This window comes from Oxyura jamaicensis, chromosome Z (genome assembly GCF_011077185.1).
Source record: "Oxyura jamaicensis isolate SHBP4307 breed ruddy duck chromosome Z, BPBGC_Ojam_1.0, whole genome shotgun sequence".
NCBI classification, from domain to species: domain Eukaryota; kingdom Metazoa; phylum Chordata; class Aves; order Anseriformes; family Anatidae; genus Oxyura; species Oxyura jamaicensis.
Window position 1 is genome coordinate 68,062,523 of NC_048926.1, and position 20,079 is coordinate 68,082,601.

The 20,079-nt window shown below is 42.6% G+C and overlaps 2 protein-coding genes across 4 annotated transcripts in view; one reads left to right on the plus strand and one right to left on the minus strand.

Annotated features, from left to right (window-relative positions):
- The window catches only part of NCBP1 (nuclear cap binding protein subunit 1), a 32,312-nt gene extending 20,157 nt beyond the window's left edge, over positions 1-12,155 (plus strand). For all 3 annotated transcript variants that reach the window (XM_035310835.1, XM_035310836.1, XM_035310834.1), the window contains 7 exons: positions 653-755; positions 2,093-2,186; positions 4,659-4,762; positions 5,592-5,706; positions 8,211-8,342; positions 8,743-8,856; positions 9,737-12,155. In XM_035310835.1, the coding sequence (XP_035166726.1) occupies positions 653-755; positions 2,093-2,186; positions 4,659-4,762; positions 5,592-5,706; positions 8,211-8,342; positions 8,743-8,856; positions 9,737-9,850 (776 nt within the window). In that variant the 3' untranslated portion in view covers positions 9,851-12,155. The remainder of the gene's footprint in view (positions 1-652; positions 756-2,092; positions 2,187-4,658; positions 4,763-5,591; positions 5,707-8,210; positions 8,343-8,742; positions 8,857-9,736) is intronic.
- A 1,274-nt stretch (positions 12,156-13,429) lies between these two features.
- XPA (XPA, DNA damage recognition and repair factor) overlaps positions 13,430-20,079 on the minus strand; it is a gene marked incomplete at its 5' end in the record, with an annotated part of 12,124 nt that continues 5,474 nt past the window's right edge. The window contains 5 exon segments of the mRNA XM_035309971.1: positions 13,430-13,665; positions 15,059-15,176; positions 15,871-16,036; positions 17,639-17,744; positions 19,821-19,940. Of these exon segments, the coding sequence (XP_035165862.1) occupies positions 13,517-13,665; positions 15,059-15,176; positions 15,871-16,036; positions 17,639-17,744; positions 19,821-19,940 (659 nt within the window).

Here is a 20,079-nt window from a genome sequence, read left to right on the forward strand (position 1 = left end):
ATGGTAAAAGAATTGCTCTACCATGCAAGCAGAGAGCAACAGAAATCTGTTTTTTTTGTCCTGAGATCTGCTATCTTGTCTCCTGATGTGGTTTAGGTGTCACCCAGTAATCAGTGTTCTCTGTCCTGCTTGTCTTCATCTGTAGTTCTTCAAGAGGGGATTTGGCACCATTCACCTCTAGTACCCATATTCTCTGTGCACACTTGTTTGACCCTTCTCCCATATTAGAAATAGCCATCCTGTCCTAATCATCCTTAGCTTCACCTGTGCTCATCCATTGTCCTTTCGTTATGGTCTACCAGGCCTTCAGCTTGATGCAAACCTCCTTGGCTGTCCTTCTCTGCTGCTGTTCATGGCTGCTGTTAAATGCTTGTAGTGTATTGTGTCTCATACCTTCTTCACTGGCCTGGAAGTCACCCTGCATGTTTTCCCTGTGACAAAATGGGAGTGTGAATATCTGCAATATGTATGATACTTGGTAAAATAAGTACCTGGAAAATCTTTACCAGCTCCCTGCTCAGCCTTGCACAACCCTGTTGCCAAAACTTTTTTTGTTAAGTGAGTTAAAACCATAAGTTACTGTTCCAGTTTTATGTGTAGTTCACATGCTCTGTTTGAGGTACTTACGGTTTAAACTTGAAATAACTTACAGATGAAGGATTTACCTTCAACCCTCTGAAAATAGAAGTCTTTGTTCAGACTCTTCTCCATCTAGCTGCAAAGTCTTTCAGCCACTCCTTCAGTGCCCTGGCGAAGTAAGTGTAATATGTGCTTTCTTTTGGGGCTGACAGAACTGTTTCATTCTGACAGTGAAATGACTGACAAGAAAACTGATCTGCAAGCTTCAACCATATTCTGTGTGCTTCACAATGCAAAAGGATTTTGAGAACTAATGGCGCTGCTTACTGAAGGAATGGTAGTGTAAATGCTAGCTTACATACGTGAACGGAGTTAACAAAGGTGTATATCACGTTGATTGAGCTGTGTGATGTATATCGCAGCTGAGTGATGCACATCAAATGAGTGGGACAGGTTTGGAACCTAAATCCATTTTAGAATTACTCATTTGCTGAGCATATGAGGAAAAAGGGATGTCTCCTCATGTTTGAATGACTGGGTAAGCGCCATCACAGTATCTTTACTATGGGTATGACTAACGAACAGTAAAGTCTGGAGAAAAAAAAAGACAACATGAAATTTCAAAGCAGCTTGCTACAAATTTCTTTATGTACCAAAACAAAATAAGATAAATTCTAGAGTATTTTGGAGAGCACCCCTTCAAGAAGTTCTTTCAAGAGTTTATTTTACCTTTTTTCAGGAAAATGAGATAAAATAACTCATTTTAGTACTGTGTAATTTTCAGATGTTCTTAAATAGCCATGATCCAGGAAAGGTAGTTAGATACATCTTAATGGATTATTTTTCTGTTTGCCAGTAAAAATACAAAAAGGTAGAACAAAAACCTGCTCTTGGAAGCTCTGTAAAGGCCATGTTTACAAGAAGCTGTTGGTTGTAACCTGCAATCAGTAGTACAAGAGGCAGGCTGATGTAAATAAGCAGAGCCATAATATTTTCCCTGCTGCAGACCAGCAGTGGCAGACATGAGATCAAAAAGGTCTACTTAGTGCTTTATAGTTACATTATAATAAGCCCATTTGTGAATGCTGTGTAGCATTGAGCGTAACTATGCTGAAATTGAGGCTTTAACTGCATTTCTGTCAAAAAGAGGCAGATTGGTTAAGTGTCTAAAGTTATGGAAACACATGTCAGGAAGGTCTAAGGCTCAAAAAGGCAAGCAAATTTTGCTTCAGCTGTGTAGCTAAGTACACCAAGCATGAAAGTGCCTCCTAAGAGTGTGAGAAATGTAGTCCGCCATCAGGGAGAAGGTTCACCATCAAGATTCAAGCTGCTTTTAGGACTTAGAGTTTTTTTTTGCTCAGAGTGATTATATTTTCTGCAGATTAATTGTTCAAGAATTGCTGCACGTAGTCCCAGAATTCTCCTTTGGGCAGTCTAAACCACCTGCCTCATGTCTCATGCTCTTTTGACCTGATCCCAACCCCTCCACTGACTATTCTTTATCTTTTAAAAGGTTTCACGAAGTCTTTAAAACACTTGCTGAAAGTGATGAGGGAAAACTCCATGTTCTGAGGGTTGTATATGAGGTTTGGAAGAATCACCCACAGGTAAGAGGTTGCAATATCATTGTGAGTTTTGACTCACAGAGGTCATATTAAATAAAAAGCAGTACAGTTTGCTTTATATCCTTTAAAAGATTCTTGACTATTGTCTTATTTGAAGGAAAGTTCAAATTGTATTTACTGTTGTTAGTAGTGCCTAAAAAGAAGGTTGGAGGTGAAGTATATACTGTGAAGCCATTTATTCCTTGGTAAATTACGGGAGAGCAAAGGCTGTCATTCTGACTCAGCTTCATGTTATGTTTTTTGTCAAATAAGAGTAAGTTTTGCTAAAAACTTGTTTCTGATCAAAAATGGAAACTGGTGTTTATGTGTTAAATTGAAAAAAGATGTAGATCTCATAACAAAAGTTTTTGGAAATTAGAACTTCATTTTAGGACTTTTTCACTTGGTAGTGAAAGCTATGCAGTTATTCCATAAAGATCATGTTGGAGTCACTGTTGTTCATGTGCAAAGTGAGTAGAGCTGCAGTCAATAAATGTTCAGAACAGATCAGTCTGACAGTACCATGATTACATTCAATCTTGAGCCAGAGGAAATAACACCCTGGAAGACCTATGAGAAATACCTCACTTGTTTAAGCTGTTCAGTTTCCTCACAGCAGTTGTTTTCTCCCTCAGCTGTCATTCTTCTATAAATAGAAATCGATAAGGAACTCATGCTGAATTTGCCTGCATTAATTATTTCATGTATTCCATACTGATGTGTTTGTGTTACACGTAACCATGTTTGAAAGTGGACCGTATTTCACAGCTGCATAGTCCAGACTTTGAGAAGCAATTCCACTGAGAGCAATGGATAATTCCTGCATCTGCTACTGGACCTGTGGTCTGTTCTCTAGGGCTCCTAGCTTAGTGCCTAACAGAGAAGTAAGATCTTGTATATGTATCTTTTAAGTACAGTAAAAAAAAAATCAAAATATATATATATTTTATATATTAAATTTCCTATGCAAAATACTGACCTTGAAAATGTGATGATTGCGATCTGACCTATTTCTTACTCCTGTCTTTAACTGGATCAGAAGAAATTATGTTGCAATCTAATATCCCTATCCTCTCATCCCTTTGTACTGCAGTAGGACCAAGCTGAGATGGAGGTTTCAAACCCATGCTTAATGGTCATGTTAGATTTTTATGAATAAATCAAGATTGCTTTAAAACAAGTTATGAAGGCCTTGATCACGGAGCCTAAATTTCCTCTTCTGCATGTGTCGCAGTTCATTTTTTTGCTTCACGTTAAGCACTTTTCTGTGAGTCCACAACCTCTGGCACATGGACTCTGTACAGAGTCTGTTTTCATGCAGCTCACCTTACTCCCATATAAATGGTTACATCTTTTGATTTGGTTCAGACTATCAGTAGTATTTCTGAGGCGTATAATACTAATGAGTGATCTCTGTTGCAGTTAGTGATTTAGCAGCAGGAGTCAGTAGTCCCTGGACCAATTTAGAAAGGTCGTGTTGGTGACTTTATAAAGAGAAACTTCAACACTGAGATGAAATCTTTTCCCCAAATTCTAAGCCTGTTTTTCTTGGAAGATCAGGCTAAGTAATCAGAGATTCGTCTTGGCATTGCAGGAAGACAAATAGAGCACAGGATGCTATCCTGGGACTTGAAAGTTGAGTCCTGAGTCTTATGTATGATTCATCCAGTTATTTTAATTTTCCTTCCATAAAAGGAGCTTTGTTACACTTCCTTATGTGACAATGGCTGGTTGTGAGGATAAATGCATTGCAGGCTGTGGTTCTCAGATGTTGTGGTATTCAAGCACATGAATAACTAAGATAAGCCTTTTTTTCTTTTTTGAACAGCTTCTAACTGCTTTAGTCTGTAACTCTTCTCTACAGTTGCCTACTAGACTACTTGTAAAGCTTCTGGAATCGTGACAGTACCTGTAGCAGGCAAACACTTCCACTGACTACAGAGCATTGGCTCTGCCCTAATATGAATAGTTCCTGTAGGGAAGAGCTTATTGTCACATTTGAAAACTATTGCAGTTCAAAGAGAGCAGGCCAAAAGTTGTTCTTTAAGGTGATACAGCAGTTACATATGCTGTGGTTTTAGTACTTCAATGACAATACTTGGAGTTGTGTCCATGATGCTTCACTTCCAACTCTGATGCTTGTGGTTTTTGCTTGTGCATGGAAATACATAACTTAATGAAGAGTGATGCGATACTTTCACAAGGAGAAAAAAGGTTATTAAACAAAATGAGAATGCTTGCCTTATGCAGTTGATACAGATCCTCTAATGTAAGTAGCTTTAGGCAACACTAACCAGATGTCATCTCTAGACAGCAGTAGCTTTTTTAAGTATATGAAATTACCCAGTAATACCACTAATACTGAGTTGCATCAAACCACCTCTGAGGCTGGAGTACTTTGCGTAGGTTGAATGTTACCACAAGACCTTTTCTTACTTTGATAGAAATGACTGTCTTGTCTTCCACAAAATATAGATGATTGCTGTGCTTGTGGACAAGATGATTCGGACACAAATTGTTGACTGTGCTGCAGTAGCAAACTGGATCTTCTCCTCAGAGCTTGCACATGATTTTACTAGGTAACACGAACTTGTCTTAGGTTGTTATTTTTCTCTGAATTACTATTTTGAGTGGCCAGTACATCTATGAAAGCTGAGTAGTGTAAGTGAATGGTACAATTCATCTTTTTCCTTCTACAAAATACCTACTTCATTGTCTTTCTTTCTGAGTTAGCATTATGTGTTTATATGACCAGGTGTTGTGGTTTAACCCCACCGGTAGCTAAACACCACACAGCCATTCACTCACCATCCCTCCTCCCTCTCCGGGACTGGGAAGAGAAACGGGGAAGTGAAGCCTGTGGGTTGAGATAAAGACAGTTTATTAAGATAGGAAATAATAATAATAATAATAGTGTGTATGAAACAAGTGATGCACAATCGCTCGCCACCCGCTGACTGATGCCCAGCCTATCCCCGAGCAGCCACCCTCCCACCCCGGCTAGCCACCCCTATATATTGTTCAGCATGACGCCAGGATGGTACGGAATACCCCTTTGGCCACTTTGGGTTAGCTGTCCTGGGTCTGTCTCCTCCCAGCTCTTGCTGCACCCCCAGCCTGCCTGCTGGCAGGACAGAGCAAGAAGCTGAAAAGTCCTTGGCTTAGTGTAAGCATTGCTCTGCAACAATTAAAGCATCAGCATGTTATCAGCACTCTTCTCATCCTAATCCAAAACATAGCACCCTACCAGCTACTAGGAGGAAAATTAACTCTGTCCTAACTGACACCAGGACACCAGGCAAGAATGTTGCTAGCATGTCATTTTGCAAGTAGTCTCTCAACATATCAAAGTGGAAGAACACTGGAAAATGTTCTTAGGCAAAGACTGTTACTTTGTTGTGTATGTAGGTTTTATATCTGGGAAATCTTACATTCCACAATTCGTAAGATGAATAAGCATGTTCTGAAGATTCATAAGGAACTGGAGGAGACTAAGGCAAGATTGGCCAGACAGCACAAAAGAGTGAGTAATTTGTTTGTAATTTTTAATTATTTTAAGCTAAGTTATACAAACCTGCATGCAGCCAGACTGATGCACAATTGCTGTTGGGGAAGCACAGGATAAATGTGCTTATCAGGAAGCATGTATGCAGATGTGGTCATTTGTAGCACTTAAAACATTAAAAACTGAATGTGTGTTCTCGATCCACATTTCTGAAGTTTGCAATTAACTAAGAGTTCAGTAAAATCTTTAGCGGAATTCACATCTATTTACTCTTTCCAAGCTTTCTTTCACAAATTTCTCTTTCAATATGAGCATGTCTTCCATTTCCCTTCTTATCTGGATTCCAATTACCTTATTAGGTAACACTGAGAACAGTTACACACTATTTACATATTTACAGTAAGTTCTGCTAAAGAGTACTCTTGTGGCTTCCATGCAGAAGTGCACGGAAACAGCTATTTGCTATTGAAAAGTTGGCTGTTACTGTTCTTCTGATGGATGCTGCTGGATTCTGACACTGGCACCTGTCATTTCCTTCTTCCAGGTTATTTTTCTGAATACCTTTTGCATGATCTGAGTTACTGTATGCAACAAACTGATGAACAAGCTGCTGTTGTGTTCTCTTGTCCCAAGTAGGACTGTAAGACGGGGTGAGAGCATGTCTTCTGTGGCAGCTGCCGAGGACAGGACCCTTGGCTGACTGTGGTACTAGGCTGTGACAGAATGAAGTCAATTTATAGACATGTTGAGAGTTGCAGAGAGTAAGAAAGAATTTCCTAGTTAATACATAGTCTGTGAGTGTGAGTACTTGCACAAAACCCCTAGATAGTTCCAAAACTTTGGCCAAAGTCAGAATTTGGCATGTGGCACAGAGGCTGCGTGTGGTTTTTGAAGAAACCTGCACAAGTTGTTCATTTCCAGGAGTACCTGTGAAGATTTCACCAACAACTCACAGTTAGCCTGTGCAAGTTTATCGGGGCCTCTTTGTCTTTTTCTGTTCACTTTAAGCAGCAGCTGTCATAGTTGTTTGCATCCTTAATGTACATTGATCAGCAGTTAATAAATGCCAGTAATTATTGAAGACTTGGATGCAATCATTGATCCTACTGTGAGACAAAGAGCTTCTCTGGCATCTTGAAACAAATACATCAGTGTTTTTGTTCCTATACTTATCTAATGCTGCAGCTCTTTATTACTGAATACTTTAAATGAGTATTGTGCCAGGAAGAAGCATTTGTATGCAACAATGAGTAGTCCTGCAGGCTGGTGCTCTGCTGCATGACCATTCCTTTTAGAGGAAGGAAACCATCAAATTTTGATGTCCCCAGCATGAAGTGGATTGCCTTATTATGGAATGAGTCCAAGCCTTCTCTTAGGTCCCATTGATCTTTCATCATTTTAAGTTCAAGAAACTTCTGTAGATGGGGAAAAAAGTAAGTTCCTATATCAATAATAAAATTAAGTCCCTGGGTTATCAATTTGTCTTGTAAGCCTTTTTTTTTTTTTTTTTTTTTTTTTTTTACACTGACTCAGAGCTATCAGTGTCTTCTGACTGTGAATTTCAGTAGTTATGCAGTAGGTGAGTTAAGATGTCCTTACGTTTGTCACAAGTTGGTCATGTTCCTTTTGCAAATATTTTAAGTTTTTAGCTGTTAATTGTACAGGCATTTTTTACATGGAAACAATGCTGTGTGAAGCAATATCTACATCTGAATGTATCCTAATCCATTTTTTCTCTCCATCCTCCTGTATCCCATTTAGTCTTGTGTAAAGCTTTGTTATCTGAGATCACAGTCTGATACCATGTACTTGTGGGTATGTTGTGGGGTGGTTTTTTCCTGTTTGTTTTTCTTTGAGGGTGGGGGTGGTTGGTTTGGTTTGGTTTAGCTTCGGGCAATGAGAAAATTGCATGTTACTAGTTTGGTTTCCACCCTGTCCCTTTGTAGTCTCAGAGCTGTAGTCTCATTTGGTCATGAATAAGGGGAGGTCCCACTTTGGCACCATGGGCTAAAATGGCTGGTTTTCCTTGTGCACTAAGAAGCCAGATTCATCTGACCACTAGTACAAAGGCACTTTATTTTTTTACAGTCCTGAGACTTCAGAACTGCTCATTTGAATGAATTGCCTGCCTGTAGCAGTGGCCACAATTTAAAACATCTATGCTTTTTTTTTTTCTTAGAGCTGTTCATTATCTGGTAGTGATAAAGTCAGCAGGCATGTTACCTTCTATTGTTTCTCCAGTATGTAAAAGCTTAGTAGATCTTTAAACTTTCCCTGACTGCTCTGATACTTGGATTTTTTTTCAGGCCTTTTCCACACTGGTGTTTTTTCTTCCAAATGGGTTTTCTGTATTATACTGAAAGTAAATGTCCTAAAAAATCCTAATTCTTGCGAACCTAAAAAGCAGCTTCATGTGCTGCTCTTCAGTTTCTCTGTAGACCTTTTCACAGGTAAAACCAGAAGGCATTAACAGTATCCACAGGTAGCCAGGTTGCTAGTTAGTGTGTTGTTGTCACTTACAGCGAGACAGTGATGATGACGACCGAAGCAGTGATCGGGAAGATGGACCTCTAGAAGAGCAGATAGAGCGTTTGCAGGAGAAAGTTGAGTCAGCTCAGAGTGAGCAGAAGAATCTCTTCCTTGTTATATTCCAGGTAACGATGGGCAAGGTCTCATCCCACCTTCAGGTTTTTAAGGTTCCTGAATTTATATGCTTTTGGTGATACTTGTATCTCAGCCATGCTGTTGGGATGAGGGTATAGGAAAGGGGATTGATGGGCTTATTGTGGGTTAGAGTCAATCCAGATCATCCCACAGCAGACTACTGCCGAGCAGAATCTGTTTAGTTTCAAGTGCACAGAAACAGAATTCTGCTAGTGTATAGTTTCTTGAAACTTGGGTTTGTTTATGTACTAATTCAGCATCTGCCAAGCAAAATAATTATTCTCATGTTGCTGTTTAAAGTTTCTGTCCCCAAGATACCCTTAGTTGAAGTTAGGAACTTGCTTTCATTTGATGAGATTAAATAAGTATTTTTTTTTTCCTCTCTTGAAGCGATTCATTATGTTGTTAACTGAGCACTTAGTGCGCTGTGAAACCGGTGGAATCGATGTATTTACACCTTGGTACAAGAGCTGTATTGAGAGGTTGCAGCAGATCTTCCTACAAGTAAGTTTCATTTCTCAGTGTGGAAGGGTGTGGGCAGGCAGCCGCTGGATTGAAAAGCCTTTGTGGCTGGAGAACTGAGCACACCATTAGAGCAGCAGTAGGTGGCAGCACGACATCTTCTCTGAAGGCTAGTGCAGGGCTTGGTCCTAACTTTCTGGTTCTGGCTGCTTCCCTGCCACAGACTCGTGGAGGGAGTGGATCTTGCAAAATAGATTCTGAGCTGTGACTGTGAAATTAGCTGAGCGCCTTTTAATTGTGTTTATAGTAAGAGCAAAGCTCTGAGCAAACAAGAATACTAAAATAAAAGTCTCTTAAATAAGTGGATGAAAATACTGCAAAATTCCGTTTAGTAAGATCAGACAGGAATTCTTGGCTCTGTATTAAATCAGGTAACAAGCATGGATGAATGGATGAAAGCTACAGTAACAGAAACATTGTACCAGTGTGAGCAGGAGATACATCAAAAGATGGTGACTGCAAGGGAGTGGCAGTGTAATTATCCCATGGGCTGAACCCTTCCCTGGTCATAGATGTGACTTCAGAGTACAGCAAATATTTTTGAGTCCCTTAAGATATCTCCGCAGTTGCCTCTGGACATAGCATACTGCACACAATTCAGTGTTCAGGAGTGGAAAGCCACAGGGAGCACAGTGCTTCTTGAAAGAGGCTATCAGTGTGTGCTTGCTTTCTTCATGCAGTCAGTGGTGGTTCTGCATTGTGCCTTTCTTGTCAGTGGTTAATGTGTCATGGAAATGAGATGCACTCGGCAATTTTGATGAAAACACTTGACCTGTGATTTTTCATGTATTGACTTCTCTTCCTGTTCTAATATAAAGTTAAACAAAAACAATGTTTTGTTTTCTGTTTTTTAATCTGCCAGCATCACCAGATAATCCAGCAGTACATGGTGACCCTGGAGAACCTCCTGTTTACAGCTGAACTGGACCACCACATACTGGCTGTGTTTCAGCAGTTCTGTGCTCTGCAGGCCTGAGGAGTGTTCGTGGGCAGAGTGGCAGAGTCTTGCCTGCAGGACTTTAATGAATTATTTTTTTTTAATGCGAAACATGGGGATGAAAAACTTTTTGACTAAAACTGGCTTTCATGTGCTCCTACATAAAACAATACAGTACTCTAACCTACAGCAAACTGTGTAAGCATCATAAGCCTTACTAGATACAATTCATAGGGGATTGACAAAGTAAAATATAAATTCTTTTAATCTGTCTTTTAATTTGGTTTGACTCTTGACTTCATTATAGTATTTTTGTTTCCCTCCCCTTTGTTTATATAAAAAGGAAAACCAGGCAAAAACTACTACAGAATTTTTACCTCTGCCTGGCCCTTAACACAAAGGAATTGCAAAAATGTGAAACAATTTGTAGTGTTTTGTGAGTGTGAAGGGGAATGCACTTTCTCAGTGAACAGTGTGGTAAGTTCTCTAGAATGGCACAGGAAAAAGTGTCTTAATTTTGGGCATGTGAAACACTGAGTTAAGCTTTCAAAGTAGTATAGAGCATATGGATTTATTATCAAGCCAGCTAGATTTTCAGAGTTTGAAAGAACATGGTTGTAATACAATTGAAATATGTTTTTTAAATGTATTGTCTGGTGTCTTATTCCAGTAGCTATAAACAATCAGTAGAGGAACTTCGTGTATGTCTTCTGAAAAATGCAATCCTTTTTGCAGTACGGACAAAGAATAATGAACTGCTCCTGGCAGTAGTCTCCACTGGTAGATAGAGACAGTCAGCAACACTTGGAGTAGGACAGATTTTCTACTACTGTACTGCACACCTCACTGAGGTGTAGGGGACTCCAGCCCCACATGCCAGCGGAGAGGGAAGGACAGTGTCCAGCTTGTTCCTTTATTCCAGCCTGTAACTAGCTGGGCTGCCAAGCTTGCACTGGACTGCACCTGCAGAGATCCCAAAAGTCCTTCTGGTACTGGCTGCAGATAAACCAAGTGCCCTCGCCTCATCTGGCTTAGTAACAACTGCTTCGTGGTGGCTGTATCTGCTGCCCTTTCCTTGCTTTAAAGAGTGGCAACAGCATATGGCTCCCATGTCTTCAGAAAGCGTTTTAATGCTAAATTGATATCTTACAGGAGACTTGGACTGGGGAAACACAACCTGAAAATAGAGTAGCCTTAGTTTCGAGTTATGCAAATGATTTTACTTCTATAAATGCCAAATCAGAGCGGTCTGTGTTACGGTAAGCAGTGACGAATGGCAAAGACACTGCCTTAGGTGCTCAGGTCTGTACTGTGCAGCATACTTCCAAGCTGTTTATGGTCTCTTTATTTTGCTGGTGAATGTTTAAAGAATTTTGTACCCAGTGCTATTCAGTTCAAGCTCAAAAGTGATGAGTTTTGGGTAGTTTTGTTCCTGTTCAATTTTTTTTCAGTGTTATGCCTAGTAACGCATTTCATCCCAACATTAATGAGTTGACCTCCTGATCAAGCGAGGGTAAAAAAAAATGACATTTTCTACTTTGAGTGGTGAAAAGCTTGTATGTGGCCTGTAGCAGTTGGATATATCTCATAGATTAAATCTGTTACTTCTGCTTTGTCTGCTTACCCTCTCTGATTTGACTGATCCCTCCCTTCTTTTAGAGTATAATGTTAAGTGTTAAGAATTTGCTTTATACAAGGGTTTGTCAGTCATGCACAGACTTCTGCTTCAGATCTTTCTGTTAATGTTCTTGAGTAATCAAATAGCCTTTTTTTAAAGAAACATTTAGCGTTGTAGAGGGCTTAATTGATTTTTTTTCCACTGTTTCAGATCAATGAGGAGTTCTGATACTAACTAACGGTGGGGATCTAACTGACTGTAATGTGATTTCTGTAAAAGTGATAATGCAGTTAAAACTTGCAAACCTGTAACTTCCTCTGAGCCTCGACAAATACTGGTGCTGGGGATCCAGTTGCAAATACCTGCGTATGGACAGCATAATCCTATGATTTAAAACCAAATAGCAATGTCTTTCACAACTGGTTGAACTTCCAGCGTGCGCATGGGCTCTGATTACATCTCTGTGGTCTAGGGGAAGCCTTGTATTCCTTGTCAGTCCAGCAGCATACAGCTGGCTGGACTGGGCTGGGAAACCGGTTGGATCTCTAGGAAAGAGAATGAATGACATGCTTGTAACGTAACGATACCAGCAGCGAACTGCAGGAACTTGGGACCGCTGCAGTATGGGGGTTGGTGGATAGTGTAAAGATGCTGTAGAAATGTGGTGTGCTTGGAAAAAATGCACAATTAAAGTCGAAAATAAATGAAGGTGAAGCAGGTTGCTACTGGGAGTGTTTGTCCTAGCTGTCTGTGGGGGACTGCTGAAGCAAAGTAGCCATCAGAGGGTTATGCTACGCTAGGTGCGGTCGGGTTCGGACCAGTTTGTTGCCCCTGTACCACGCCTGCCTTTACACTGTGTGCTGTGGGCTGACTTGACAAGCTTTCCTGGTCCCCACAGCCAAGGGGTGGCGTGTGTGTGTGCTGCCTGGTGCCAGGAGAGGGCTGGCACAGAACCCTTCCCTCTCCTTGCCACCAGACAGTGACGGTCTGTTAGAACCGTCAGCCCTCCTCCCTGCACCTCTGCCCCTGCCATGTTCCGGTGCTGCGCTGCCGCAGGGGGCCTGGCGCCTCTAAAGAGCTTCAGCATGTTCCCTGAGGCCTGGTCTATGTAAACATGGTGGACAAAGGGCACGGCTGACCAGAGATCGCTGCCTCACTGCAGCCATTTCCATGCGCATTCCTCAGCAGTAAGAACAGTTAAAACTTTAAAATGGAAGAAGGTGCGCAGGGACCTAAATGTCCCCCTGTGCAGGCCCGTAGCAGTCAGGTATGTTCAGTCAGTGCTGCAATGGAATGCTGCTCCCAGCCTTGCTCAGCAAAAGGAGAGGGAGTTGCCAGAAATTACTCACACCTCCAAAATGGAGGTGAAAGGCGACTGCGGGAGCCATCTTGTGCTCCCTAGGCCAAGGCTCAAAATACAGCAGTAAACGGCTTTTCACTATGAAATGTGGTGCTGAGCTGTCACAGCCCCTCACAGCGGGCTCTTTTACTTGGAGAACGCCCCTTTCCCACCCAGAAACCACCTCATTGCCGTCTGAAGTCTCCAAGTCCACAAGGAAGGAGAGCCTGCCTCCTGACATGCTAACCACTGGAGAGGTGCCTCACCAGCCATATTATTTCATGATATTGGTAGGGAAAACTAAGGATAACGACCAGTAAAAACAAAAGTAGTGAATACTGCAACCAGTGGGGAAAGGCATTTCCTACCTTCATTTACAGTTACACCCCATGCACCACTGCCCACAACAAGTCTCAGTAACTGGGAAACAGCTAACAGCTGAGCCAAAACCATGGAGAATTCCACTAACAAACAGGCGGGGGGGGGGGGCTCCTCCTTTAATTTCATCAGTGTATAAAGTATAATGATACCAACTTACCTTTCAGCAACAAAGTAGCAATTTTTTGAACTGTTAAAAGTGTTTATATTCCACCCCAAGATCTGGAAAGCCAACTCTTACTGTTTTGTACAGTTTCTTGCAAAGAAACATTCTTCACAGAACTTGTCCACAGTTTGCTCGTAATTAACATTTATTTGACTTTAATACAAAATACAATTTAAAAGATAATTACATAATAATAAAAAAAAATCACATCTTCTCATAAGTTAATTCATGGCCACATACAGTACATGTCTTTTTGTATGTATCTTCATCAATGTTTTCTTCTGGTCCATATTCATGCTCATGGATGCTGCCAGCTCTCTTCCACAAACTGCTCCTCACTGCACGACGGAGCTCTGATGAGAAAGTTAAGATTTTTTTTAAGAGTGAGAAGCATTAGTGAATAAAACTCTAACCACCCACCTTTTGAGGCCTACCCTTGACAATCTGCTTTCTGCCTGTCTGACATAAATTTGTTCTTGCAATACTAGTTTGCAGGAACAAGTTTTGATTTGCCTTGCAGTCAACTTCACCTTGTTCACATGGTTTTAAAGGACAGGAAATACAATGACAAAATCTCCCAGGTTTTCCACCTGGTGTAAGCATGTGTTGCCTCATACATGCTGCCCTTCAAAGCTATCTAGAAGGGTTGGCTGGAATGAGGGGGAAAGCAAGAAGCACCTCATTGTTCTACATGACTAAGAAAAAGTACTTCTCATTCAGGTCACAGTATTCGTCCTAAATGACTCTGCATTCTCTCAGCTCTACGCCCAGTAGCAAGTTGCCTATACAGCAGCTGCAGTGAAGTCAGCGCCCCGCGGTCGAGCCTGACATACTACTTTCTGGATGCTGCAAGTGGGTGGCAAGAATACTAAACAGCAGAGGGTAGTAACATTTCCAGCCAAGTCATTTAGGCTGCAAATGCCGTCATGTTAAGGCCTGTCCTGGCCCTGAACTCCATCATCTCTGCCACAGTCTGCTGCAATCCCTCCGGTTTGCTCAGCCCTGTGTGCTGCCTCCTCCAGACAATGCCAGCACGGCCAACTCGAGCCCTTTGGCTCCGAGCATGAGCCCCAGTCAGGCAGCACCGCTCCAATGCCATGGCAAGCCTCAGCTCTTGCTAAGAAATAGACATGCAGGCTCCTAAAACGACTGGCGTGTCTGAGTTGAAAGCCTTTTTTGTAGCTTCACCTACCCACTGAATACTCACCTGAATATTAATTTATTAGGAAAAATAAGGATGATAACCAGTAAAAATGTGAGCTGGAACATTGTGAACGGTGGGAAAAGGCGCTTTCTACCTTCATTTATAGTTACCCCACCTAAAGTCACTCCACATGTATGAGTTCTATGATTTTTGAATTATAACCTGCTGACAAAAAATCCATGTCTTCTTCAAATCACGAAGAGTAACAAAGACAATCCCAGGCACGTTCTAGGTCATACTGAAGAATTTTTAAAACACTTTAATGACCATTTATAAATAATTTCCGTCACTTAAAACACTTCCACAGGACAAGAGGGTAATTCAGTTTGTAAGAGACCTCAGATCTCTAGTCCCACCCTCTGCTCAGAAGAGTTAGCTAGCCATGAGGTCAGACTGGACTGCTCCAGGCTTACTCACAGGGGTCATGAAAAGCCTCCATTTTGTCACAATGAAAACTAACCACTTGGATCAGATACAGAAATAAACTCACACAGAACTGGACGTTCCTTTAAGTATAGCATTGTGTAAGTCTAAGCATTTACCTTTAACCTTCTTATCAAACTTCTTCTGTTTCATCTTCTCTCTGCTGTCACGGCGGAGTTCCTTTGCTTCTTGCAATGATTCTTCAGTACCCCAGACTTCAAGAGAACGCTTGATTACCTACAGGATGGACATAAATGTGTTTCTTTTTCCCCTGAAACGATAAAAATAAACTATTCTAACTCACAGGCACCATTTCCCCCTATACATATGCAAACGAAGTCAAGCCTACCACCAAGAATCCTGTCTCTGCCTCCTATCTCTTCGCCTTTGAACTGCAAATGTGAACATTCCTTCCACACCAACAGATAGCTCAGGAGATTTGTTTTAGCACCAGCTAGATTAACTTACTTAAATCAAACCCAGCTCAGAATTCGTGCATATTCAAGCAAAGCAGCAGCATTCCTGAGAAAAGGAGGGAACAGGAAATTACAGCCTTGTAAAATCGACTTGCTGCTCTCGGTCTCAGGGCAGAGCTGCAGACCCGAGGCCGCGAGCCACAAAGGGCCACAGGCAGCAGCTGCTGCCCAACACGTTTCAGGTCAGCACTGAAAAGCCATTAACTTTTATGACCCGTACTTGTACAAACAGGGGTACTGAGATCTTGGTCCATAAATGTCTTTAAAAGGCCCTAAAACACAGACATTTTCATGAATTTGGACCATACCTCTCTACTTAGACCATGAAGAAAATTTACACAAGCTAAACTTAATATACCTAGCTTTATCAAAATGACTCAGCAATCAGAACTGAATTTTGGTCATCAAAGTCACACAACAGTAAAGAGTCTGAAATACTCCAACAGTTTCTATACCTGCAGTTTTAAATAAAGTTTCATGTCACCCCACCGAGGGTTGTGAGGGTTTTTCTTCACAATAAATCTGAGCACTGGTTCCCTCTTGTCTAAATCACAGTCTTTAAGAAGATACTCTTCTTTTGCTTCCGTCCTTGTTATAAGTTTATGTTTATCTTCAGCATCTCTGGAAGACGTAAAACAATCATGAAAAAGATACACGTGAAAACTACTTATCAGTTTCTAAGTCCCCATCACATCTCCAAGCATTCCTGAAATACCAGCAGCCTTCATCCTCTCAATTTTTAATGTATGCAATTAATTTTGAATTCCAGCATTCTAGCTGAACTCCAATATAGGTTTACTGGAATTAAGTTAGAAAATCCTCCAATTTGAGCCAATATAAACTGTTTCTTTGTTTCTCTAGAAGGGCTTTTGGTTTTTATTTTCTTACACTAGGAATAACTGAAACTTAAGAGATCATGAGTAGCTTTAGGCTGTTCACCTAACCCAGATGTAACTAGGAGGACAAAAGTACAAGCCTGACACATGGTCAAGAGAAAAAGAATGTGTAACGTGAGACAGGTCAGATCACCTGAGACAGAATATACACTCCATATGCTGCTAGATCCCAGAAAGAGATTAGCACACAGAAGTCGTTTCTAAATGCAATTCAGCAAGCATAGAAAGTCAAATAAAGACCTTAAAATGCTGCAGTTTCAACCAGACAGATGAAAAACTGTCTAACCGCAGTGGCATTTACCAATTAATGGAAAAAAATTTACAAAATCCTGACTTAAGGACAACTTAAACTGCTTCATCTGGAACAGTTTGCCAAGCAGGAAGTGCTAGCAACCGTCATCAAGGAAGTACTGCTGTAAATACAGCTTTACCAAATCTCAAAGTTCATAGTAAAGGCTATTGCACCACCGACTCCTTGAACATTCGGCTCCGAGAGCTACTAGTCCAAAGGGTAACCGCCTTCAAGTCCCAGGCCCTCTCCTCCCATGCCTTTTTCCACCCCCAAAGAGGCAGCACTTTGTCCCTGTAGACGATGTAAGCCTGTGGCTTACGCAGGCACTCTGCCACTCCACGTGGTTACCTGGGAAGCTCTCCGAACGCACTAGCAGCCATCTTTTTTCCTCCTCAATCCACTAACCCATTTGTTCCTACGCTTAGAGTGGTCGGCTGCCTCACTTTGTTTCATTGCCCCAGTGATCCCGGGGGCTTTCTAAGCATGCCCCCCGTCTAAAAAGAGAGCAGGGAGGCTGCCTCCAGCCCCAGGCTGCCTTCCTGCATACCGTGTGAGCCTCCCGCGGCGGCTCTGCTCTCTGGCTGCCATGTTCCAGGCCCACCTCTGCTTACCAAAGCACTAACTTATTAAAGTTGATGCACTGCGACAGCGAATTCTGTCCCAATACCTGCCCCACGTTATTAAGCAGACTCTGTGTTACATAGCTGAGTTAGTTATTTAAACAGTGTCCTCCACCAGGCATGAGTTTGCATGCTGACAGACTCACTAGCCACTCCCAGACATTGTGTTTCTAGAACTTTACACAACTGTCTGCTTAGGTCCTGCATCCGAACACAGGCTCATGAGGTGACGCTGCCACTTTCATAATGGAAAATAAAAAGGACATCAGTCAACTTCCTCTTGCTTTTTCAGTAAGTCTAAAGTTACTGAGACACCTCTCTGCTGACAGTCTTTTAATTAAAGGCTTATTAACTAAGTTATAGCTAGCAATCTTTACACAAAATAAGGCTTCCCTCTCCTGATTATCTGTAATACCTGCAATTATCACAAGTTGCCCAATCAAAGTGCTGCATAAGGTAGGAATCCATGAATTCTTTGCCACAGTCTCCACAGATGAGATAGTCAAATTCTAGCACAGGTGCTAATGGAAAGAAACATTTTTTTTTTTTAAAAAAAAAAGGAACTACCACCACGTTAAACACAAACATATGGAATTGGTATCACAAGCAACTTTACTAAAATTTACATTCGGTTTTATACTATTCATTACAGGCTCATTTCATTCCTCTTTATAAAGTTTTCCAGAAAGATACAGTAAAAATTCAGAACCATTACCATGCAATCCATCTTTGCGGATACATTTTTTTTTCTGGAATATTCACTGCATTTAGTATCGGATTTCAACATTCAAGGGCACACACATTTGTTTCGACTTAACAATTGCTAAGAGAGAAAGAAAATTCCCCCATATTTCCCCATGAGGTGCTTTATAACCCCTCCTACCGCTTCCTCCCTTCCGGCCCTCAAAGCACATCCTGATATGCAGGAGACATGCGGGTAGGAACGGGAGAAATCAGAGAAGGGGGTGTTGGCAGGGGAAGGTGGCTTGAGCAGGAAGGAGTACAGGAGCGGCACTGGCATTACAATCCAACTCAGCTCTGCTCCAGTTTTCTTCCTAGCTCGGCCACACCTGCCTCTCCCAAAAAGAGCTCAACGGAGGCCTGGGGCAGTTGGCAAGGTTCTTGCGCATTCCAGCTGGCAGAAATGGAGGTGGATGGCCAGAGAGCTGCTAGGAGTGGAATGGGGATGGAGCTCCACTACAATCCTCTCCCCAAGCCCTCTCAGCACTGCTCCAAGCCCAGGCTCATCCCAGTGCCGGCCATCGCTCCTGGCCGCATCCTCGCCGGGTAGATCACCTCCAGCGTCATCGCCATCTGCTTAATGTTCCATGTGACACCCAGAAACACTGATTCAGGTAACCGCAGCTAGAAGGAACGCTTGTTTAAACAGTAACATAGAAATCCTAGCAGAAAATTAGTGTTTTTATACAGTTTTGCAAGCTGAAGTGCGGTAGCAGTGAAGAGCATTAATAATACCTGAAATAGAAAATTAATTCTTGACATGCAACATCATACATTTTTAATAGTGTTTGCATTTATAGCAGATTGAATCTAGCAAAGCCGACATTTTATCCCAATTCAGTCTCGCTAGCGACAGCGGGGCGGTTCAGTACTTCGCGTAGCCATGCTCTTACATCACGTTTCGTAATTTAAAGCAGTACTCCCGAACATAAAGACATTTTATTAGGACAATGACGTTATGAATTATACAGCAAGAATGACCCCAGTGCAAAGGCATCCCAGATCTACTTTTTTAAAAAAAAGAAAAAATAAAAGCATAAGCCTCTGAAAAGCAGTAAAGGCTGCTAGCCGTTTATACTCTTAATGAAATCCGGTGGTGATTTCTAACAAAGAGATACACTGCACCAACGGCCCTGCAGTTGATTCAGAGCAGAACAAAGCAAGACAAAGACATTCCCAGGGAAGAAAGTGGATCTATTTTGGGATTCCTACTTCTCCATTTGCTTTTTGGAGAGAGAATATCACGAGGCAATATGTCGAAATCCTCCACCGAACGATCAGCAACTTGGCGTCAACGTTTTATAACGATAAAAGCTGACACTGCAGCAGCGCCCAGATCGTGGCATAAAGGCTATCAAAAACCTCCAAATTCCCCCAAACCGACGAAACCGCGCGAATTTAGACTTATATTGGTCTTACAAACCCGAAATCCCGAAAGAAATAATGGAAATAGCGTTTACCGGGGTTAGGAAAAAAGCCGCTAAGCCCAAGGGCACACGCGGCGTCCCACTTCCGCGGCTTAAAATTCTTCCTTTTTCATCGCGTCTCGCTCGCGAGCCGCTCGAATACCGATGGATGCAGACGCGCCAGAAATCGCGCTAATCCAGCGAGACGCGTTGGGGAAGAAAAGGGGAGGGGGGGGGAGGGGGGGGGAAGAGGGTGGGAAATGGAGGGGAAAAAAAAAAAAGGGGGAAAAAAAAAAGCTGCCGAACCCGCCCTGCTCGCTCAGCCCGACCCGGCTCAGTGTCGCCCCCGCGCCTTCCTGCCCGCCCCCGCCAGCTCCACGCACGCGGCGCCGCCTCCTCCTCCCGGCGCCCCGGCCACCTCTTTCCTGCGCCGCTCCCTCCAGCCATTACCGGGGGGACGCACGATCCTGGCGGCGCCGCTGTGCTCTTCCTCCTCCTCCTCCTCCTCCTCCAGGAAGAAGCCCCCTCCCGTGTCCACGACCTTGGCGGGGGCCCGTACCCGCACGCCGCCTGCGGAAGACAAACGGGGAGGGAGGCGCCGCGTTACGCGCCCGCGCACCGGGGACGGACCCGCGCCGCCGCCGACACCGCGGCCGCCAGGGGGCGAGCGCGCGCGCGCGCCCTCTCCCCGCGGCGCGAGGCGGGGGGC